At 40.5% G+C, this 23,458-nt stretch overlaps 1 protein-coding gene across 2 annotated transcripts; it reads right to left on the bottom strand.

Moving 5' to 3' along the window:
• Nucleotides 1-5,396: 5,396 nt before the first annotated feature.
• Nucleotides 5,397-15,406, bottom strand: LOC145446820 (uncharacterized). 2 transcript variants are annotated; one of them, XM_080325194.1, is made up of 7 exons: nt 15,249-15,406; nt 15,056-15,177; nt 14,951-14,991; nt 13,623-13,768; nt 12,842-12,887; nt 11,023-11,189; nt 5,397-6,554 (listed from the first exon to the last, which is right to left on the bottom strand). In XM_080325194.1, exons 2-7 carry the CDS (start codon nt 15,126-15,128, stop codon nt 6,317-6,319), a joined length of 711 nt encoding a protein of 236 aa, XP_080181320.1. In that variant the 5' UTR covers nt 15,129-15,177; nt 15,249-15,406; the 3' UTR covers nt 5,397-6,316. The 2 variants fall into 2 exon arrangements, with proteins under 2 accessions (XP_080181320.1, XP_080181321.1); XM_080325195.1 differs by having other exon boundaries at nt 12,842-12,903; nt 13,642-13,768; nt 15,249-15,405.
• Between the last annotated feature and the right edge of the window lie 8,052 nt (nt 15,407-23,458).

The raw sequence follows: 23,458 nt of genomic DNA, 5'->3' as shown, positions 1-23,458 counted from the left end.
GTTTGAGATGTTTCTCGTGAGATGCAACATGAGTCCATCATGCAACCAGTGTTGGACAATTTGCAGTTACACATGTTTATTTAATTAGATCAGAATTAGAATTACCAAATTCGTAGAAACTTAATTCAATTACGAACTAAAATGCAACAAACATCAAGTCCACTTCATATCTAATGAGAGGTCATTCTCATGAGCACCAGCATGGCAAATGTCTGTACACCGAGTAGTGTTTTCAGGAAAACCAGAGATGAGATTAGAATTAAAATGAGAGCATAGAAACATTGCACAAATTAGGTTAGAATTAGATTATCGTCATTTCGCTCTAATTAGTCTGATACGACATTATCTGGCAGTCGAAGTCTGCTCGTGATAGCATGGTACTCATGAAAATACCAAACAGCTCAATCTTAATGAATAAATCGATAAAACTCTGCCTAATTCTGTGCCTGCTCTGTACAACGTGTTGTAGCTCCACTATGGTTATAGAGCCTCAAAAGCTTCTCTTCGGAGTCAGATTTTAGGCACAAATAAGGCAATTTCCCTACCCGTACAGAATCTCTTCCGCAAATACTCGACTAAAAGAATTAGCCACACTGTCGGCTGCATCTGGTCCGAAATCGGATAGGTATAGTAATCAACGATGTACTTGTACGTTTTCGAAGTAATCAATTACGTTTTGCCTATTTGCACTGATCAGTCAAGAGATTATGTTTTAGACCAGGTATGGGCATTTGGCAATTATATTTTTCCCGGCGGGCAAAATGTGAAGCAGAAAATTTGTTGGCGGGCTGACACAAAGGAGACTATATTCTGCGGCGTGCAGTTTTATTTCTAAATTGAAAGCAGTGAATTAGATTGTTAACACATGCTGCTAATGTATGGCGAGTTAGCGCTGTGGTACAATCCACAGCTACAACACTAATGGGTTACAGGTTCGAGTCCGACCGAGGTCGGCTCCAGAATTCCTACCCAAGTGTTGGAGGTTTATCTAGGCTCGTCCTCGCCATCTCATCCTTTTATAAAAGCCTACAAGTGGGCCGTGCTGCAAGTCGACAGATACGGAATATAAATGAAGAACTTGACCCGGTGTAAATGACCATAGTAGTCGACAAACATCATGAATACCACAAATTCCAAGGAAATTTCCTCGGGCCGGTCAGAATCGCGTCGCGGGCCGCATTTGGCCCAAGTGCCGCACATTGCCCAGGTCAGTATACTTCCGGTTTTACTCTGCATTTCTCTACCCTCGATTTGGGATAGGTAGGTTAGCATCAATTTTATGAGTAAAAGTGTCGTAACAATCTGGCGAAATAGCCTTTTTATCACGGTAACTGAAGATATTTTCAATTATTGCACCACACATATATGTGTAGCCACAGTGGTCATTTCGCGTCAAGAGAGGGAGAGAGAGAAAGAGAGAGTCATTATTTTCATCCAATGTTTCTAATTTCGAAATAAGTCACCTTCTATAACTGCTACAAGTATGCGACCCCTTGACTGATTATACGTCTTGAAACTGATTAGTACTTTTCAGATTCAGACTTTCGATTTATGCCTCCAATGTCAGAATAGTTTTAACGTGTCTTAGATATCACAGCTCCTACTTCTTTCTGAGTATAAATATACGGCCTTACTTCTACTTGAGTGGCAAAGTTGATTGCTTTCACCTCTGTAAAAGCGTGACGACATACACCTGCGATCAATCGACCCCCAACTGTTCGCCTGGTTTGATTTAGCACCGATTTTGCGATGGTGCATAATAGGCCCCATTGTATCTCATCAGGAAAGCCAAAAGTCAAAGATACCGTCTCCTTGGCCAGCATATTACCGTAACTTGCAAATGACATAAATTGTCAATCCTGCAACCTATAATTCCATAGTTCCTCACTCTCTTAGCTGTAAATGTGTAGCCGCGAATGGCAAACGCTTATTATTACGCATATGCATATTAGTCGAATAACTAGAATCATTTACTCAAGTCCTTCCTCTACAGACGGTTATACATTGCGAAATGCAATCATTAGTACACTTGAGGCATTGACGACCGGAATATAACCTACTTAGGCAGCTAAACAGGACCTCCGCGATCGTATATGGCCCGTATTTCGTTAACGAAATTCAATTTCGCCAGTTTCTGCAGTTACACTCCATCAGTTAGGTTAGAACACAATGAGTCGGATTCGGCTTACCATATCACGTTGGCACTGTATACGCTATTCATTATACATATAGCATATGGGTGTGTTGTAAATGAACACACCAATCGAATACCGCGAATAACAAGCAACGAATGAACTGTAAGAGACTGTACGGTGGTGTAACATATAGAGGCTGTTTGAGTAAGCCCATAAGACGGTAGGTAATCTATAGAAATTTGCGTTCCTTCAAAGACTGCAGCGTTTGGCCAAGACATAAATTTAAGACAACATTTTTCCGGATTACCCACGAATAATACGGCTGACAATTTAAAGCAATATATATATTGCGATTCTACAAATTGGATGACTTTATACTATAGGTCACGATAGTTTAATGCATGCTGAAATAAAGATATCCGTTTCTATAGCTGAAGAAAAGGTTCTTGGAGGTACAAAACTTCAATGTACAATTGAATAGTATCAGGACCGTAACAGCACTTCGTCACGCCCCCCCCCCCACCCCCCAAAAAAACGTTGGTGTTGGGCCTCCCAGAGGCTTCGCCCCCCTCCAGATCCCCCGTCAGGTTATTCGTTATTACCGCGACATATCACCGACATTTGTTGTATTGTTTAGTGAGACGGCTTATTTCGCCTAAACGCTTTCAACAGTTCATGATTGCATCGGTCAATATGATCGGGAATTGCATATATGTTGCTATAAATTTTTTATCCTGTCTGCTCACGTAATCGGATTTTCCGGTAGAGCTGAATGAGGTGTCTTGGAAAGTGTAGGGTCCGTAAATATTATAAACATGACCATATTCGGGCGGACGGACCCGTTGGTATAATGACTTCATGAAATGATGTTGTTTCGTGACCTCCTGCCTGCTATATGTCAAAATATATTGAAATCGTCCAAACGTGCTAAAGTAAATGACGCACACGATTTCAAATTGGCAATTCTTCACTGGCAATTAAATTTTCTCTGTGGGGTAGGCATTTGTCTTGTGGGGTTCAGATTGCCAGGACAGGAACATTCGGCGTCAGCCATTTTGGTGCCAATCGATAATTAAACATATACATATATGAAATAAATATATATATTGAAGTTTTCGGTCAGCCTAAGGGCAGTTCTTTTAGGCCTGGTTTTCTCGCCGGCGATCGTTCTGGCACACTTCTAAGGGACGCATGTTACATGGCCTAAAACTGTGTGCGTCGTAGCTCGGGAGGATCGACGCCGAGATGCATATTTCTGTAAATCATTTCTTTGGGAATAAGAGTACCCAATAACCAAGATATTTGGCAACATTAAATCGCCTAAATCCATATTCTACTTCAGTTCCGAATTATGTCAAATCCTAATCACGGTCAAATCTTTCAATTCATAAGACCACTTGGAATAAATTTAAATTACGCGACTCGACTTTCCCAGTTCATAAAGGCTACAAGCATTTTAATCCCTACCGTCTTCTTGACTGATGAATTGTCGCCTAATTGTCACTGCCTACAAAAACACGCTGCAAATTAAGTGCGTTCTGTGCAGAATCTGAGCATTCTTCATACTAGACTGGTAAGATAATAGGATAAAAACTATAGACACTCTATATATATACAGCATTGTGAGGTATATGTACCGAACTGCGTCGTTCAATACGGTCATTCTGAACTTTATTGGATGTGTAAACTCATATTATTGGATCAGACAATACGGAAAAACGTCGTAACATCTTGTCGGGTTATTCTCTATTTACGGCCACGCAACACAGAATTTCAGGAATTTTAGGACTATCATTAGGTCTCACGGTAAATGTATCGCTGTATAACGTCAATGGAACGCAATATGCGCCTGTTAATCGACTGAAAACAATATAATTGCATTAAGGGTCCTGTAATACGTCAGCGCCGAAAGGTGCGGGGATAAGAATAGAATTTGTGCATGATGGAAAATATCCAGCAAATCTCATTCATGTGACGATGGCAAGTCGTTGCGTTACTCGACAAAGTCACTTCAAGAATACGCATAGTAACCAAAATGTGTGACAAGTACTCAAGTAGGTATAGTCGACACCGCTTAATTCGGGCAGTTCGCTTCTTTCCTTATTTTGGCCGAACTAAGTGGAGCAACGACTTTGTACGAGTTCAGCGGCAAATCAAATATTCACTTCATAGTCGTGCGTTAAGACATACCAGTGATACCATATGTCCTTTTTAAAGAGGATTTGTCCTTGTTTTTCAAGAAACCCGAAATGTTCTCCAATGATGCCCAAATGTCCCATTTTTTACGCAAACCGTCCTCTTATATTACGTTGATTGTTAGAGACAACCCGAAAAGGTCATTACGCACGAAAATACACATGAAAACGTGTTTTAATGTTATTGATGCGAAGGTTATCTAAAAAAAAGTCAACCCAACGTAAATTGCACGTGGAACCCGGTTTTTAGGTGCCGGTGACCTTTTTTAGTCAACCTACGAGCAATCGCCACTTTTCTCATAATATCCCGTTTTAAAGTCTGTTAATGTTCCTCGTCAAACGTGTCCCCTTTAAGGTAATGGTAACCCTAATTGGCACAGATCGCATAAAACGCACATTTGCTGTAACTTCAGGTTAGTTGTATTTTCGATACCAAGCCATTCAACAAATGCTGTATGCTGTATCACTGTGTAACACACGCATTTAGAGTTAAAATAGTACGTTTTGATAACCCCCACCAACGCAACTAACTGTCCAACTGTCAACGAAGCGTTTATACTTTTTTCATCGTTATTTCACGTTCTCTGCCAAGCTTTACTGTACCGATCTGTTCTACAAGATGCACGCAATTGTACTCAATTATAAACGACTATGAAGCTAGCACGGCCTTGTACTAATAGGCCTACATTGTGGATTGTTCGTCATTGTTGCACTAAATTCACTCCTCTCGTGTTAAAACGGACGGAGTACTGTTTATTGTGGCATAACCTAACGATAAGAAGCGAAAACTGTGTCCGAATTCAGCAGAGAATTGTCAGAAGTAACCAGAGTTTTTTTAAGTGACATTTTTTCTTTTGTTTCGTTCCTGAGCATCTTGACGGAATAAATCTGTTGTTCGAGTTAAAAAATAAAAGTACTTTGTTATTGACCACCTCTGATGCTAAGTCACAAAATATTACTAAACTTTTATCTTGAAACGCCTGAAGTAATTGCATTTCGGGGATGAAATTATGTTGGGAAACTACTGTATGTGCCGAAGTCCGACACTCTTGTCCATCGAAGAAGCGACACTGCCATTGAATTTATTTCAATGCTATTATCCGATTCCAGCGTTTCAAGAACAAAGTGTACAGCGAAATGTGTCGGGAGCAGACTTGTACAAACTACTGGATTTTTAAAATACGCAACGAGTCCTAGAACTAGAACTATACTCAGTTTTCAAGACTCGCAACTAGAACTAGAACTAACAACCCTCACGAATCCGCAACTAGCCAACTAAAACACAGCTAGGTGGATTCAATTCTAAAGCATCCCGTTAATTTTTATTTTATCGGCATCGGATCGACTGAAATGGGATGTGCTTCGACCCCCTAAACCCACCCCTGGCTCTGACTACGCCACTGTTCGCAATGATGACTCTAAGCTAGCAATGGATGCAAGAACGTCACACAACAGAATCACGATTCACGCCTAACGACGACACGTGTTTTCTATAATAATTCTGTACCTATATTTTTGTGAAATGTGCAACTAGAACAAGTTGAGCTAGAACTACTCACTTTTCAGAATCAGCAACTAGAACGTTATAGGAATAGGACGTTACGTTGATGTTTTTGCGGTATATACACTACTCTTGATACACACACACACACACACACGATCCGTGCATATGCAATATTATGCATTTCCCGTGAGTGCATTATGTACAATTGTACATGCGTCGATGGAGAAGGAAGGTGCAGATATTGCCTTGCAAGGATCTCTAGGTCTTGCACCACCACTCCATATGCTATCCCAGAAATGCTGAGCGCCAAGTAGAATTAGAACTATAAACTTTTCAAAATCCACAACTGGAACTATATCGAACTATAGAACTACTGACTTTTAACAATGCGCAACGAGAGCTATACCTAATTAAAAAAACACTCGTTTGTTGACCGTAAACTAACTAAATCAGTAGTTTGCACAAGTCTGGTCAAGATATAATTAAGGACATATTTCACACAGAGCTGGTTCGCTACTATCACACGACGATGTCGAGGCTTTTGTGCCATCATCCGGTATCACAGCGCAAAGATATGATCCTACAGCCGGTTCACTGCCGGTCCATATGATGTCCGTGCTCGTGGCGCCATCTGTGCTTCCGTCACCCCATTGCCATCGCCCAGAGATATTGTCAAGTTGAATATATACGTCGCCGTTACCAGCAGCAGTGCGAATAGCCCTAGAAAACAGTCGGACAACTAGGAGATTTTCAAATTTTCCAAATTATATCGGAATTAGAATGATAGATGGTCAACGTCAGATCATAATTAGAATTGCAGAATTCGCAAAAACTCGGAAGTCGAATTAGAATTAGAAATACAACAAATAGGAGGTTCACTCCGTATCAAGTCAGAGGTCGTCCTCATAAGCGCGAGAATGGCAAATGTCTGTATCTTGGCTCGTTTCGCACAGCACATTTTTCCTGCAGCATTTTCAGGAAAATCAGAAATTAGATTAGAATTGAAATAAGAGGATATAAACCTTTCACAAATTAGATTAGAATTAAATTACCGGCGTTTCACTTTAATCAGTCTGATTAGCCTACAGAAGTTATCTAATTGTCTGAGTCTATAGTTGCAGTAGCTAGATTTTAAACTGATGACACGGAAGACTATACCGTAGGATGGTACGTTTTCCAACATTTCACGCCTATACGATATTGGGAATTTCATGACTGATAATATTTTCATCCACCACAGATCAGCTAATCCATTTTACGACTGTACAATAGGGTTCAGACATGGGGTGATTACTTCACGAATGTAATCGATTGCGATTACGATTACTTGTGAATCCCACGATTACGATTACAGCAAAATCAGGAAGTAGTCGATTAAGATTACGATTAGATTTCAAAAGTAATCATGATTACTCACGATTACATTTGTTTTGCTTCTTAGAACTAATTTCAGAGGAGATATTGGAATACAATATAAGGCTTGCGATGAAAACGTCTAATGAGTAGGGCGGTTTTTTTTTGACATGTCAAAATTTGTCAAAATTTTGTCAAAATTGTAGCGTTAGGTCAAAATTTGTCAAAATTCTTCATAAAGTCAAAAATATTTTGACGTCTACATTTTGTTTGTATTGTAGATTTTGCACTGTTGGTGAACTTATAATTTGATATTTTACCGCTTTTAGCCTATTTTATAGGCCTACCGTTGTAAACGGCTTATCGTCTGCCCATTGTGAATCATAAACGGTCAAATAAAACAAATGATAGGTAGACATGGTGTTATGGTCAACGTACCGCAATATCCTAAATGAAGAAAGACTTCTTGTGCATTGCATCATTCTTACATTAAGAAGCGCATGATGAAAAATTGTGATGTAGACAACATTGTCAGAATGAAGCAACACGGTGTGTCACCAGCACCAGCAGTGTACGCACAACTTGAGTGTTGTCAGCCAACAACTCCTGCTGTTGAACGTCCTTGGCAAGCTTCTTAGTAAGGACGTGCACTTTCTACCCAAGATTGTTGGAAAAAGTATCTCTCGTTGTACTATAAAATATTTTAATTATTTCCACCATAATACATATTGTAACCACTGGAATTCTTCATAGGGCCAGATTTCGTTAAAATATTTTTTTTTTCATGTAAAAAGTTGCCTGTTTCTAAGCCAAAAACGTTTTTTCAGGCCAAACTACTTCGTTAGGACAGTCAGTTCCAACCAGAAATGAAGATAAGTGGTACAATTTTAACATTATGTGGGAAAACACCTAATTTGCATACGTTAGGTCAAAATTTGGTCTAAATTCAGTTTTTTTAGGTCAAAAAAAGTCAAAATTTTGATTTTTTAGGTCAAAATTTTCTTTTTTTTAGGTAAAAAAAAAACCGCCCTACTAATGAGATATCAACTTTCCATTTAAATCATACGTCATTTGCTTGTTACGTCATAATGTACCCATTGCCCAACTCTATAGAGGACTATTCATCGCACCCGAAGATTTGCATTCTTCCCAGGTCCGTAAGTGCCACACCCCGAACTCCCCAATAGGACCAGGAGCGAGCTCGAAGGCGACTCAAAAGTATTTCGTAAATCAACATAAATTATTATAGAGTATGATCAAGAGAGTTAATTAACTTGAAAATTTTCTTCGAGCTTCGGGATTTAATGTCTCTAAATAGCTTGATTTTGAAATGCATACCTCTCCCCCTCAAGAAAAAGGCACGCATAATTTATAGGAATAGGCATTTCATGGGCGGTCATTACCCCGCCACGATACACCAAAAGACGTATGCAATTTCGGCCAACATGCAACTCCACAAAGTGTGCTACCAAAGAATGACCTTGGCCAAAACTTTGGGTATGTGTATATTGTCAGTAGCCGCGCTCTGTGGTCGTGACGAATAGTCCGGTCTTTCCAATCTGAGCCCCAACAATGCAAATGCCACTCGGGGCACTCACAGAGGAATGATGAGTGAAGACATGACAATTTGTGTGTGCGTCTCACGAAAGTTTTTCTTTTAGTCTGCTACGTTTGGGCGACTACAGTATCTTTTGATTATATAAAACACGAGAGGTCACGAATTTACAACATACAATAAAGTAATTATAACAACATACCAGATGCTATAATTATGAATTACGTGCCCCCAGCTCTACCGGTAAATCTGAATGAATAGCAATATAATGCAATTACCAATATTATTGACGAAATTCAGTCATCAACTTGAAAACTGACCACCCTATGGGGCCCCAATACCCAGGGTTGTAATGACTCGGCTCATGACTCGACTTTGGTCGCAATTTTTTGGTGATTAGACTTGACTCGAGTCATTTTTTCAAATGCGTAAATTGACTCGACTCGAACCAAGTCATATGACTTGAGACTAGAACGGCCAAGACAGACATTCCATGTAACTTCGAAGAATAGTAAGTTACCACATTATCTATATTTCGCCTATCAGTCCCGATACTTGGAGATAGGGCTGTAAACTGTGAAAACTGATGAAAATTACGATATTATGAATACGAGCCATTCTATATCACTCGAGCAGAGTTGAAAAAGTGGGTTGAACAGGATTGATCTGAAAACTGGTCTATGAACATAACGACTTTGACTCGACTCGGACTCGACCCTATACTAGCTGACTTGGACTCGGACTTGACTCGGGGGTGAATTGAAAATGACTCGACTTGACTCGAGTCAAAACTATAAAAGTGAGATTGACTTGTGACTCGGAGCATTGTGACTTGGTTACAACCCTACCAATACCAACGTTTGGAGTGGGGGATGAATTGCCGTTTTGGTCCTGATTGTACCTACAACCCACGCTAACATGGTGTTTAAGCGGATGGCTATGGCGACAGGTCTGAATGTCGAGTGAAGAATTGTGATATAACGATTGGCGCCCGTTTCAAGCAGAGTCATATGAGAATGAAATAAAGTGAACTTAAAATTCGACCTTTCACTTAATACAGATATTGCAAGCTGCCGATACGAGAAACGGCAAATAACGGCTCGGTTATGATATATATCAGCAGCTATTGATTTTAACCATCGTAATGCTTTATTTGACGAGTACAAAATTTCAAATCTTTGTCCGGTATATGTAGAATACATACGTATACTACATAGATAGGCTTACTGCTCGCCAAGCAGCAACGGTCAAACTGCATTTAACTAAGCATAACCGAACATCAATACATAAGTTACTATTTGAAACTAGACAGAGAGCCGAGAGGTGATTATTATCTTACTGCGAGGTAGTGGCGTCTGGAGCATATTGATAACCTGATATACAGCATGGCTTACACTGCTCTATCTATCACACAACAATGTACATCGAATCCATATTTAGTACGTGTGGATACTTCTTACGTAAGGACGAGCAAAGCTAATACTTGTGACGTAATAATGAGCAGTGGCGTTCGAAAATCGACCGTTTGCGCTATCAATAACCTGGTATAATATCTCTTCCTTGTTCACCAATGTTCGGTTATGTCATATTCATTGTACAAATAAAAAGTAATTTTTCTTCACAAGGAAATCGATTATATATGTGAAGTAGTCGATTACGATTACGATTACTTTGGATTTTTTCGAATGTAATCGATTGCGATTACGATTACTTGAAAATGCTGTAATCGTCGTAATCGATTACGATTACTAATCGCGATTACCCCATGTCTGATAGGGTTATCCAAAAAACAACTTTTTTCAAAATCTACTGGCTACTTAATAAAATTGATAGATTGCCTAAAACACGATGCACATCAAATTCGGTTAATTCCATCCGGTAGAAGCAAAGTGCTTGAATTATAAAATTTTGGGTTAGAAAAAATCGTATTTACGGTGGAAGAATTTGCCACCTTAAATACTATGTTTCAAATCCAAAATTTTGTGCTCCCATAACTTCGCATCTTATACAGGTTGGAATTTTAGTCAAATTTGATATCCGTCGTTTTTTAGAGAACCCAACAATTTCATGGGGTAGCCACTAAATTTGATTTTTTTATATTTACTTTTATCAAATAAATGCAAAGTTTGTCCTATATATAGCAATTCTTCTACAGGTTGGGACTGAGCCAAAATTTGTGTGTAGCGTTTTTTAGGTAATCAAACAATTTTATCAAGCAGCCAGTAGAATTCGAAACAGAGTGTTATTTTTGAGCAGCCCTACCAAACATAATCATCTCACGTCATTTGGCCCGCCTTTATTCCGACGTATGCCAATTGAGCGTTCCACTCGTCACGACAATAATCCCGTGCTGCACTGTAGGTTAATTCCGCGGTCGTACGTCTATACCTGCATCCCGCAACAGCATCTGACCAGCCCGTGAAATCGAACGTGGTTGTCTCTTGAGTCTGCGAACGGGAACAGAATCGGAATAACGTGTCGAGAAGTAGGCTATTTCAAAAATAACTGGATTTTCCTGAAAATGCTACAGGGAAACTGCATCGTGTGAGATGCAGAGCTTGATGTGCGCCAGTGGTTTTTCATCTGTGATGCGCGTATACCATTAGAAGTATAGGCTACGCAAAGTCATTTTAGGTGGTACGGAATAAATTGCATATTTTTCACAAATCGTTAACGTAATTTTCCTAATGATAGGCCTATGTCTCCGCCGAGTGCACAGATCAATACTTTATGGCGTCATTAGATTCACTTTCACCCAGTGTTCCCTCTAAGCTGCGCGCGTGCGCAATTGCGCAGTCCTGTCACGGTCTCTGCGCACAGAAAATCTAAGCTGCGCACAAAAAATACGAAGTGATGATCCTTTTCAAGTCCTTAAGCACTGTTGTCCAAGGGGCCACGCAGTGAGTTGGTGAGTGCGCGCGGACTCGTGAAGAATTACAGGGTACATTGTTGCACCCCACCTAGATTAGCGTGTGGAGAAGAAGCAATTGCAGCCATCATATTGATTTTGCCTTTTTAGCGTGTGTTATTGATAACCAGGGTGGATTAGCTCGTGGGATGCATTTGTCTCGAAATTTCCGGGTCGACTCATTTGCTAATCCGCCCATATTAATAATCCCATATACATCTGAAATGAAGTTGTGTTTTCCCGGTAATTCATTGGTACGTAGTGAAAAAGGTTGAAAACCAGCATTGGTGTACAGACATATGTCTTTCTCGTCCTTATGAAAATGATGTTGTGTTTCCTCTAATTCGGAGTTGAATACATTAAGTTTTTGCTAATTCTAGTTCTAATCTATTTAGGAAAACCAACTGCGTATAGCTATAATGCTAAATTGCAAATTTTAATCAAATTTGAAAAAGCTGAAAATTTTCCACTTTTCCAATCCTGTGTATAGGAACTGAATCACCACGAATTATTGAAAGCTGTCGCTGAATCGGTAACCAATCATCGGTCTCAACTTACTATCAGGCAGTTTTTCAAATATTTTGTGTAGGCTACACCATTGTAATATGCAAAGGTATAGTCTATATAGAGCAGGGGTGGGCAAACTTTTGAGCTCGCGGGCCGCATTCAACATCTGAATCCTTTCGCGGGCCGCACTATATAAAATTAGGATTATAAACCAAAACGCAATATTGATATTTGATTATAAAGTGACGACATGGAGATGTGTTTATTTAAAAAAGCCAAACATTGCTTTGATAATATCGTACATGCGTCAGAAACATATAGTGGCGTTACGACTGTAGATGAGAGATTTTTAAATATGTCATTCAGAGTAAATACAGAGCAATAACTATAAAATGGACGTCAATCGCGCGGGGCGCGAAAACTTTTTCAGTCGACCTCAGCTTCGCGCGCCTCTTCAAGAAGCACTGTCTTAGAATTATCATGGTGAAATACACTTAGAAAAAGTTGATCAAGTCCCTGCATTAAGTCGATTTTTTGTACGCATTTTATCAATATTTTTAAAAAGTTTATTTAGACTCTCGCGGGCCGCACAGAACGGTGTTGCGGGCCGCATGCGGCCCGCGGGCCGTAGTTTGCCCACCCCTGATATAGAGCCTACGCGTAAACCAACCGGCGTATACTCACTGTTGTTGTCGTAGGGACGGGAGTTGCTACCGTGGTGGTGGTGGTGGTGGTTTGTTTCGATCCTGGGTGAAATGAAATCATCAAATTTCAACTGGAAACATTTTCTATCTTTCCTATGCTGCTTCCAAATGATCATCAGGTAGATGTAGTTTTTTTAAACAATTATTTAATAAACAACTCTCAGAAATTCCAGAGCCTTTCGGGTCATGGCTTCTGATTAGGGTTTTAGGACTTTTACGGCTATTTGCTAAAATCGGCTATTATCTAAAATCGTTAGGCTGGCTAAAAAAATATACGTTACGCATATTTTACTGTATACCCCATGGAAATGTCAAGTTGTCTAATTTAACGATACATAGCAAATTTGGCTTGATTCCAAATGCTAGAAGCGAAGTTATACGAATTGAAAATCTTGAATTTGAAAAAAAGTAACTACTGTTGGTAATTCAAGAAATATTAATGAAAAACGTGAATAAATTCACTTCTATGAAATGAAATTAAGTCAAATTTGTTTTGCATAATTTTCGTAGACAATGTAACAATATAATGGGTCAGCCGGTAAAATTTGACAATTTTCTAAATTTTTTATGATTATTCAAAATATCACAACTCCAATTGTAGCTTCACTTCTACTAGTTGGAATTCTTGGTGTGCATCATTTTTTATCCAACCCAAGAATTTTAGCTAATAATCGCAAGAATCTGAAAAAATATATTTTGAACAACCCTATTCTTTTACTGTTCGATAACTTCTCGGGTTGAAATTTAAAAAACGCGTATAGAACGAATATGAGGACTCACGCCTATCGAGCCAGATGAACAGAAGTAACCACAGAAGTTCGTTATCATCATCAGGTTCTTCTGGTGGTGACAAATACACGATGCTCGGTATCGTTTGTTGAGGAGCAATGTTGACGGCAACGTATTGCTGTAAGAAAATATCGGATTTTCCCTGGCAGAATAAGTATTCTATCTGTTCCTTCGGAATTTTTGCAAATTCTGGTTATTTGGTCGAATCAAGATCCAGCATATCCCAACAGAATTTAAGAAACTGCATCCATTGCGTTCTCGCTATGATATGTTGTAAAAAGTTTATTTAGTTGCCGCTGAAGTTGAATTATACCCAATTAAGCCAGAATCATCACTACAATTTCAAATAATAGTAATAACCTACTATAATTTGTAGGCTTCTCCTATTCCAGATATATTCGACGCCCATAAAACTATCAGAAGTAATCTATGGTTTCGAAGTGGTAAAGCATGACTATATTGACTAGTCAATTAACTTTACATTGGACGATTGAGGGATGTTCATGTTACTTTTGTTTAAATGGTGCAATCTTATCGGTGTATGCGGGCTTAGAGATGCCGAAAAGCTCATTACCAGGTGGACATAAATTAGGGTTAACTTATTTTGGAATCGGAAAAATAGGACACTTTTTTGAAATCATAAAGTTAGTTTACCGAAATTGAAAACAGCTGATTTTCAAGTATCTACTGGAAATCTTGATGTGTTGACCAAATAAAAGTTCATCACTTTGACTCGACGCCCGAATGACCCACATTTCCCTCCTCGCCATCTCATTCGTGTAAGCGGTGCCTTAAAAAGGCCCAGAAGAGGGCCGTGCTACCAGTCGGCAAATACGGAATAAAAATGAAGAAAATTGGCCTGGTGTAAATGACTATAGTAGTCGACAAACACAATGAACGCCTCAAACAACAACAACAACCCAAATTTTAACGACACTTCTCTGTTGTTGACTGAAAAATGAGAATAAGAAGAGGGCATTTTTCAGATTTGACTCACGCATAAACCGTCGGCCTTCATCCATCTTTTAAGCCAAAATTTAACTTCTTTCATTTTGCGGTAGCCATTTAGGCTATAAACGTGGACAAATTGTCAAACTGGAGGACATTTGGACGAAGCGAGGACACTTCTTCAAAAGGGAAGACAAAGGATTACTTATGGTAAGTGGTAACCCTACTCAAATCGACTGTCAAAGATAGAGTAAGACTTCAAGAAATTCTGCTTCTCGGAGGCTTTTTTCCCAACCACGGACTTCGTCACCGACTATCAGTAATCCTATAATCATGCATAAGTGACAATGACCTTCGATTTGGGAGCTTCATCTGCTTCTGTCTGGATTGAATCTGAATGAGCAGATTTTATTTCATATAAAATCTCATCATTAGCTTCATCTGTACCATTATTTACCTTCTGAACTTGCCCGAAGTACAAATAACGCAAGGCATCCGAATATGATTCCAAACACCATGGTTGCAACCATGTTGCCCAGCGTATTTTCCGCCTTCTCTATACCAATACTTTTAAATACCCTGGGAATACAGACGTCGAATTTAATCGATTGTAACTCTGATATCTTGATACACAAGTACGTATTACGCACTTTTTACGGTAGGCTGCAGCTATTCGCCAATGATCCGTCGCTCATCAAATCCAGTGGTTCTATGCAGACATTCGTCGACGAATAATTGTGAAATATCAGTAGGATAAGCTTTACCAGTGTCACAAAGCGACGTCATGGGTACCAGCTCGCGGAAAGGCACAGCGCAATACATCGTGCCACGAGTTGCCCTGAAGCAAATACTTTAGTTATGTAGGATATCGATAACCCATATCCATTTAGAAAGACGATCGTCAAATATCCAGACTTAAGTCACGCTTTGGAATGCGTCGAACTGCTAGGCAATTGGGCCAAAAGTTATTGTCCGAATCTCCATTTTGGATGTGTTTCACTTGACAAATGGGATATAAAGAATATATTTGCTTAGTTAGAACATTCGTCACTATGACCATGGAATGGTCTATTGGGGTCACCAACACGCGGTTCGCAATCTGATTCGATTCATTTGAAATACTGAAATTGATTCGAGTTTAAAAATGATGTTGTTGTTGTTCAGAATAAGCTATTCTCATGTGCCTAACATCACGATCCCTCACAAGCTGCATGGTGTGCTGTGTGTTCGCCGGCGCGTTCGACCGCGATCACGTCGGTTATAACGTCTGGGTCGCCAAAATATGGCGCGCGCTGTTCTTGGCGCGTTCCCTAAGGTCCGCGGACTCGAAATCGATCAAGTTAAACACTAGCTGCCTAGGCCTATTATGGAAATTACCAGCAAACAATGAATTTTCGACTAGTTGGATATCTAGCTGGAATCGAGCATGCTGATAAGTAGGGCAAGTTTTTGCAACTTTTGCAACTTTTTTTACAGCTTCCGGCAGCTTCCTAAATACTCGTAAGATATGTAGAATGCTGTTTTAAGCTGTTTGAAGGAATCTTATAGTGTAACTTTTTGCTACTTTTGTCTATATTTTTCATGCAACTTTTTCGATTTTTCATGAAAGTATTTTCAATTTTGGTGAAATACACGGCCAAATTCGACTGAAACATCGTAAATCATCACCGAAGTTCCGCTTTTACGGGTATTTCGGGAGCTGAGCCGGAAAATTCACCTTTTTTTAGACAACCGAGCAAAATGTGGTCAAAATGCAACTTTTGCAACTTTTTTCAAAAATAAATGAATAAATGCAACTTTCCACGGATTTAACTGCAACAAAAACTTGCCCTACTGATAAGTGTTAATCTTGTGCATCTGATGAAAAAGAAATCCTTTTTTCAATATCAAGGAATTATAAAAAGATTTCAATTTTTTGCTCCTCATTTTATAAAAACCCACCTAGTGGACAAACCACAACAAGGTTGGCCTATTGTATACAGGTTACAGATACAGATGTGATTTGAAAAAAGTACTTCCGGCAACGAAAATGGTTGCTAATAACAACAAACCTATTGAGTAGCCTCGAATGCAGCCGTAGACCGGTGATGGAATCAATTACGGACTTTATGGTACGCCTTTTGAAAATATCCTAAATATAGGATCATGGTCACTTTAGGGCAGTGGTTCCCAACCTGTGGTACGCGAAGGTCTTCCAAGTGGTACGCGAGTAGATTTTTTTTCGACCGATGGAAGTTATTATTGTTTAGGTGGGGTTGATTTTGAATTTTTTTGACTAGTGGTAAAAATAAATTCCATGCATCTCATCAACCCGGGCTGATAATGCCTAGTTTAATAGAATTTGCTATTGCTAGGGCGATTTTTTTTGTCAAAATTGACGCGTCAAGTCAAAAAATTGTCAAAATTGTTTACAGAGTCAAAATGTTTTTGACCCCTCCATTTCGTTTGTATCGTAGATTTTGATATTTCACAGCTTGTAGCCTACTTATTGCGCCTATCGTTGTAGAGGGCCCATTTTATGCTCATCGTGGATCATAAACGAAACAAATAGGTTGGCAATGGACATGGTATTATGGTCAACGTACCGCAATATCCTAACTGAAGCAAGACCACTTGGGAATTTCATGGTTCTTTTATCAAGAAGCGCATGTTGAAAAATTGTGATGTATGACAGCATTGTCATAATGAGGCAGCATGGTGTGTCACCAGAGCAGTGTACGCACTAGGGATGGTGTGAACGTGTGGTTCACGTTCGCGTTCTGTGTGTGAACCTCGGAAATTTAGAGGTTCACGTTCACAAACGAACCTTGGTAGGTTCTGCACTGTGAACCTTTTTCATATATTACAACTTTCACTTCATTATGACAACTTTGGTTGAAATTTATTGCATTTCAACTGCGGACAACTCTATGCATGGCGCTGGCAGCATAAAAAAAATCAACACTAAACGAGTTTGCACCTTGACAATCTCAAAAATTGCTTTGTTACAAATGTTTGCTCCAAATATTCAACTTTCCATTCGTGAATATTTATTTTGCTGTGAGCTTGACCCACAATCACACAACATCAATAGCGAAATACACTGCATGTAAGACGGAGGTTGTGAGCGAATGATGCTTATTCAACCAATCAATGACATTGATATCGTTGTCTGATGTAAAAAACCTAGCAGGCGTACGGGGCAATCTTGACTTCATATGTTTATTGTATCATAAAAACCAAATCCGTGCGATTGGGGTGATGGCTACTGCTGTATAACTTGTTGATGGGGTAATATCGGTAACAAGTAGGCTATAGAAACCCGTTTTATACTCTGCTAAATATCAACGTAGCAATGCTCGGACGCCGAATACATTGTCCGGTCTGGCCTAGACCGTTCCCTCGCAAGTCATCGTCAAAATTGTTGGCAAAACGACGGAAGATATTGATTTTATGGTATCATTATATCATTTGATTGCCCTAATTTGATACATTTGGCGTCGTTTAAACTTCAATATGTACTTTAGCATTGTGACCCGAGTCGTCGTTAGGTATCGTGTGCATTGTACATTAATATAGGCTATCACTTCACTGAAATGTAGGGTTGGAATTTGCAAAATGACGTCACGTGACGTCATGAGGTTCATGTTCGTGTTCACACAGAACCTTTCAAAAAGGTTCGCGTTCACACGAACCTGAACCTTTCAGAGGTTCACACCATCCCTAGTACGCACAACTTCAGTGTTGTCAGCCAGCAACTCCTTCTGTTGAACGGTCTTTCTCCATTATTGGCAAGCTACTTAGTAAGGACAGACACTTTCTACCCGAGAATGTGGGAACGTATCTTTCGTTGTACTACGACAAATTCTAATTAACTCTACCTTAACACGTGGTGTAACTACTGGACCAGATATCGTTAAAATGAAGTTTTTTGATTTCAAAATTTGTCAGTCTTTAAGTCAAAAACGCTTTCTTAGGCCAAACTACTTCGTAAGAACAGACAGTCCCAACCAGAGATGAATATAAGTAGTATAATTTTAACATTATGCGCGAAAACACCTAATTTGCGTACGTGATGTCAAAATTAAGTTTTTCTAGGTCGAAATCCTCCGATTTTTAGGTAAAAAATCGCCCTAGTTATTACACCTCACATAGGTCAAATACGTGATTATGACGTCACAAATGGTGAAAACATTTTTGACCGCCCCGGCGTGCGTAAATTGTGTAGGTGGTACGCGAGCACTGCATAAAACCTCGAAGTGGTACGTGGGTGGAAAAAGGTTGGGCACCACTGCTTTAGGGGAATGCGTAAAATCCTAAATTTAGGATTGTTGGCAGTCAAAGTGTGGAGCCTCTTCTATTTAAAAGAAATAAAAACAACGGTGATGCTTTTAGCACGAAGCCTAAAAGTCGGCTGCGTTACAACGACTTACAAAACAACAAGCGGTTGCATCCTGATCAACGAGGGTAATTAATCGTCACGTAATCATGTCGGCGGTAGTGATAAACGCTACGGCTGAAATGACTTTGGGGATAGCATTTGCAATCTATCGAGGGAGAATCAGCTGATGGGCACTGGGGAGTGGGCACATATTGTCTTGGCGTGCAATGGCCCAGACACTGCCAAAACGAAGTCCCTTAAAAACGATTTGGGGCTCCGCACAAGATCAAGTTTTGCGAGGTGATGTATAGTCTTTCCGCTAGCACCTTTCTCGCCAGCCCCAATATCGATTCCACAGTTTCTGAAAGGCGTTGTTAGCAGTGGCGGCTCGTCCTATAGGGCAACTGGGGCATTGCCCCACCTAAAATTCTGTTCAATAACAATTTAACCATTTATAGACGCACAGCAATCAATATATACCGAAATCACAGCGAAACCCGCGTTCTTCTTGTGCTTTCGCTTACAAACGCCCATACATAGCGAAGTCTCTGCGAAAATCGAATTCTCTTCTGTGTTTTCGCTTTGTGAATGCCTAGCCGGGGCTTGCCCCGGTAGCGCTCATAACAAGCTTTCACTATCTATTCTCTCAAAGCCGCGCACAATAAAGAAACGGTGATTTACTCTCTCCTATTCGTAAAATGGCCGAGCAACCGGGGCAAATATGCCTACTCGCCCTTAAGGTGTGATGTAACAATCGTATCTATATCTGAACTCGGTTACCGTAATATGCGTTGAGTCGACCTTTGCTGGAATAGGTCGATTTTGACGGTGTTTCGCACCATGATAATTCTTGAAACTTGGTATGATATGTCGTGAAGGTAGTATTTAACACTGCTCCAAGTTTCAGGCTTGCTACTTAAAGATAATGGTAGTAATTCCGTTTCCGGAGTTCAGTGTGTGCTGATCTATCATGTACATAGTACAGCAAACAGATTTTACTCAAAAGCCGGTATTGGTCTCCATTGATTTTGACGATGTTCTATACCGAGATCGGTCATGACATTTGGCACGGTAAGTGTTAGTATCGACCGCTGTAACAAGTTTTAAGTTTGTCACTGAACTATGTGGGTGGTAATTTCGTTTCCAAAGTCGAGTAAGAGCTGACTCTTCATTTATCGCCAACAAATTTACGCTAAAGCCGTTATTGGTCTCTATTGATTTTAACGATGTTCCATACATAGATCTGTCATGAGCTTTCACACGGTATGTCTTGATTTTAGTATCGAACACGGTGCCAAATCTTAAAGTTGACACTCAATGATTGAGGCAGTTATTTCGTTTTCGAGGTCGAGTATGGTAGAGATGCGCGCTGATCTGATACTTAGCCTACCTACGTCATTGTGGATCTCACGCAAAAGCCGGTGTCGGTCTGTGCTAATCTATATAGTCTGCGTTCCATAACGAGATCGGTGATGATATTTCCAATGGTATATCTCGATGATCGCATGAAACAGCTAACCAAGATTCTCGGTTTGCATTCAAATATTCACATAATTTTATGTTCGCCAATGTCCATTTCACTGTGAAATTGTGGCCTTCAAATCATTTGCTTACAATCCCCTGTCAATTGCGATAGCTATTTCATTTTCGATGTCGGCTAACAGCTGATCATTCGATCAGCCTATTCCTCGATCTATTTTACTCAAAGTTAGGTGTTCGTCTGTTTGCATTGATTTTGACAGTGTACCATACCGGAATGGGTTATGAGATTGCGTATGCTACTTCTCGATGATTTCTTGTAACAGTATACTAAGTTACGGCTTTTATTCATGTATTTATTGATTAATATATTTTCCAACGGCGATTTCGCAGCAGACTTACAGACAGTAAGCCGTATGTGTTGTGTCACAGTCTCCAGTTTCAAGGCCAAAATGTCCTACGTTGTTCCGAGACCGAAGTTCCGAGGCTGCTGTCCTTAGTTCTTCAAAGACCATTCAAATTGATGTTCTGGATTCAATATGACAGGCCCGGTCCGTGGACATATTAGCATGCGACACAATAGCATGCGACACTTGGGCATGCGACACTTGAGCATGGCGACTTTTGGTCATGGCGACTCGTGGGCATGTAGACATATCAGCACAGGGACATATTAACATGAGGACATGTTAGCATGGGGACACATAAGTATAGGGACACACGAGCATGGATACACGTGAGCATCGGGACACATCAACATGGTGACAATTTAATAAGTGCCACTTGAGCATGGTGACACATGAGCATGCGATACATGAGCCTTGACGACACATGAGCATGGGTACACAAGAGCATGGGCACACATGCGCATATGGACACATGGGCATGGGGGCATAAGAGCAAAGGTGCACATGAGCATGGGGTCATGTACGCATGCGACACTTCAGCATGCGACACGTCTACATGCACACACTTGAGCATGCGACACGTGGATATGCAGACACTTGAGCCTGCGACACTTGAGCATGCGACCCTTGAGCATGGGACAGTTGAGCATGGGACAGTTGAGCATGCGACAGTTGAGCATGCGACAGTTGAGCATGCGACAGTTGAGCATGCAATACTTGGGCATGCGACATTTGGGCATGGGACATTTGAGCATGCGACACAATAGCATGCGACACAATAGCAAGCGACTCTTGAGCATGCGACACTTGGCGACACTTGGGCATGCGACACTTGGGCATGCGACACTTGAGCATGCGACACTTGAGCATGCGACACTTGAGCATGCGACACTTGGGCATGTGGTCATGCTACACTTGGGCATGCGACACTTGAGCATGCGACACTTGGGCATGTGGTCATGCTACACTTGGGCATGCGACACTTGAGCATGCGACACTGGGGCATGTGGTCATGCTACACTTGGGCATGCGACACTTGAGCATGCGACACTTGGGCATGTGGTCATGCTACACTTGGGCATGCGACACTTGAGCATGCGACAGTTGGGCATGCGACATTTGGGCATGCGACAGTTGGGCATGTGACCATATATTAGCGCGTAACCAATTTGATTGCCGCGCGAGGAAAGTGGCAAATTGATTGAGTGGGTGGGTGCATGGTCTGTGACTATATGGATTTGTCTGAAAAGCTCCAAAGATCGGGGTGAAGCGATAAAGGTTGTCATTGCTCCACATATATTAGAATCGTTTACACCAGATGAACTAAAAGGATATATCCTTTCGTGAGACGAAAGCAATTCCAAATTCGCAATTCGACACGGGACTTATTATTTTATTTTGTGGGTCTCAATTTATACGTGAGGTTCAAGCTGCGAGCGCTGGTCTTTTCGGCGCCTGGACAGTGGTCATATCAATGTTGAACATTTTGGTCAACATGTGGTGGTTATTTTATTTCAAGGTTTTATCGCCGTCAGTACCTACAAGGAGTCGCGTGTTGCCCGAAACGTGGGTCTCGTGGTGTGAAAATGCCAAACGCCGAAATGCCAGTCGATCTCGAAATACGGCGTTTGAGCAAGCGTTTTTCGAGTCAAGCCGTGGGCAGACTCAAGGCCTTACTCATTCCCTTTTTTACGGTTTGGCCCTGAATATATTGCGGAAATTGCGCTGTGAGCATGTTTGGTGCCTGCATTCAGAATTTCAACTGTAATATGTAGCATCGTTATAAGATGGAAATCATGTTCTAGCGCCGTATGGCTTCATCGTTGGCTGCGTAGGCTATTCCCAAATCGGCGGACATTTTTCACCAGAAAGGTATCCGATGGATTGGCAAAATCGGTTAATTCCTCTCAACGCTCTGTTTCATCACTTAATATAAAACGTAGCGATTATGTACAAACGAATGGACGATGACTAATGACTATCACTGAAAAACCACACACAAGCTGTTGTCTACAATAGCGATCCTCCAATCCTAACAAGAACCGAATCTTCGGCGATGCGGACAAATGCAATACACGATGGTAGATGACCTGGCGCTTTATGAATGTACGCAATGTTAGATCATCGCAATACAGTTGATAAAACCGTCCGTCCCTTTGTATGGCGGAAATATCAACAACGCGGTACCAATACCCATCATCAGTAATCCAATAAATAGCTTGTGCTTATGCCTTAAAACTTCAGGATGAAGTCTAGTGTTTCATTATTTGAAAATATTTGCTTTGGCTACTACAGTATGTCAAATAGTCATGTTATTGAGCGGTGTTATTTCGTCTATACATCCAGCGTATAATTCTAATATAATGTGTTGACGTAATTGAAGGCAATATTAGGCAACCAACATCATACCCAGACCCGCGGATTGCCAGATAGCGAGCAATTAACAAAACCGCAGACGTCTGCAAGCAATCATCAAGCTGTCTAATCTATCGAGTAAAGACTCGAAACCGAACAACGCTCGAAATCCTACGCGAATACCAAATGATCTCTCGAATCTTGGAGTTGTATAGGGGTGCCTTTATTTTGTGCTAGGAAACTTATGAAAATTATGGAA

This window comes from Botryllus schlosseri, chromosome 9 (assembly GCF_051294905.1).
Source record: "Botryllus schlosseri isolate E-star chromosome 9, Bs_hap1, whole genome shotgun sequence".
NCBI lineage: Eukaryota > Metazoa > Chordata > Ascidiacea > Stolidobranchia > Styelidae > Botryllus > Botryllus schlosseri.
Note: the sequence above shows the minus strand (reverse complement) of the source record. Positions and strands in the feature narration are given on the sequence as shown.

Coding starts and splice junctions, on each gene's coding strand:
- LOC145446820 (XM_080325194.1), bottom strand. CDS start 15,128: ATGGTTGCAACCATGGTGTTTGGAATCATATTCGGATGCCTTGCGTTA. Junction 13,769..14,950: donor ATGAAGCTCCCAAATCGAAG/GTCATTGTCACT, acceptor ATTTTCTTACAG/CAATACGTTGCCGTCAACAT. Junction 6,555..11,022: donor ATAAAGGCGGGCCAAATGAC/GTGAGATGATTA, acceptor ACTGTTTTCTAG/GGCTATTCGCACTGCTGCTG.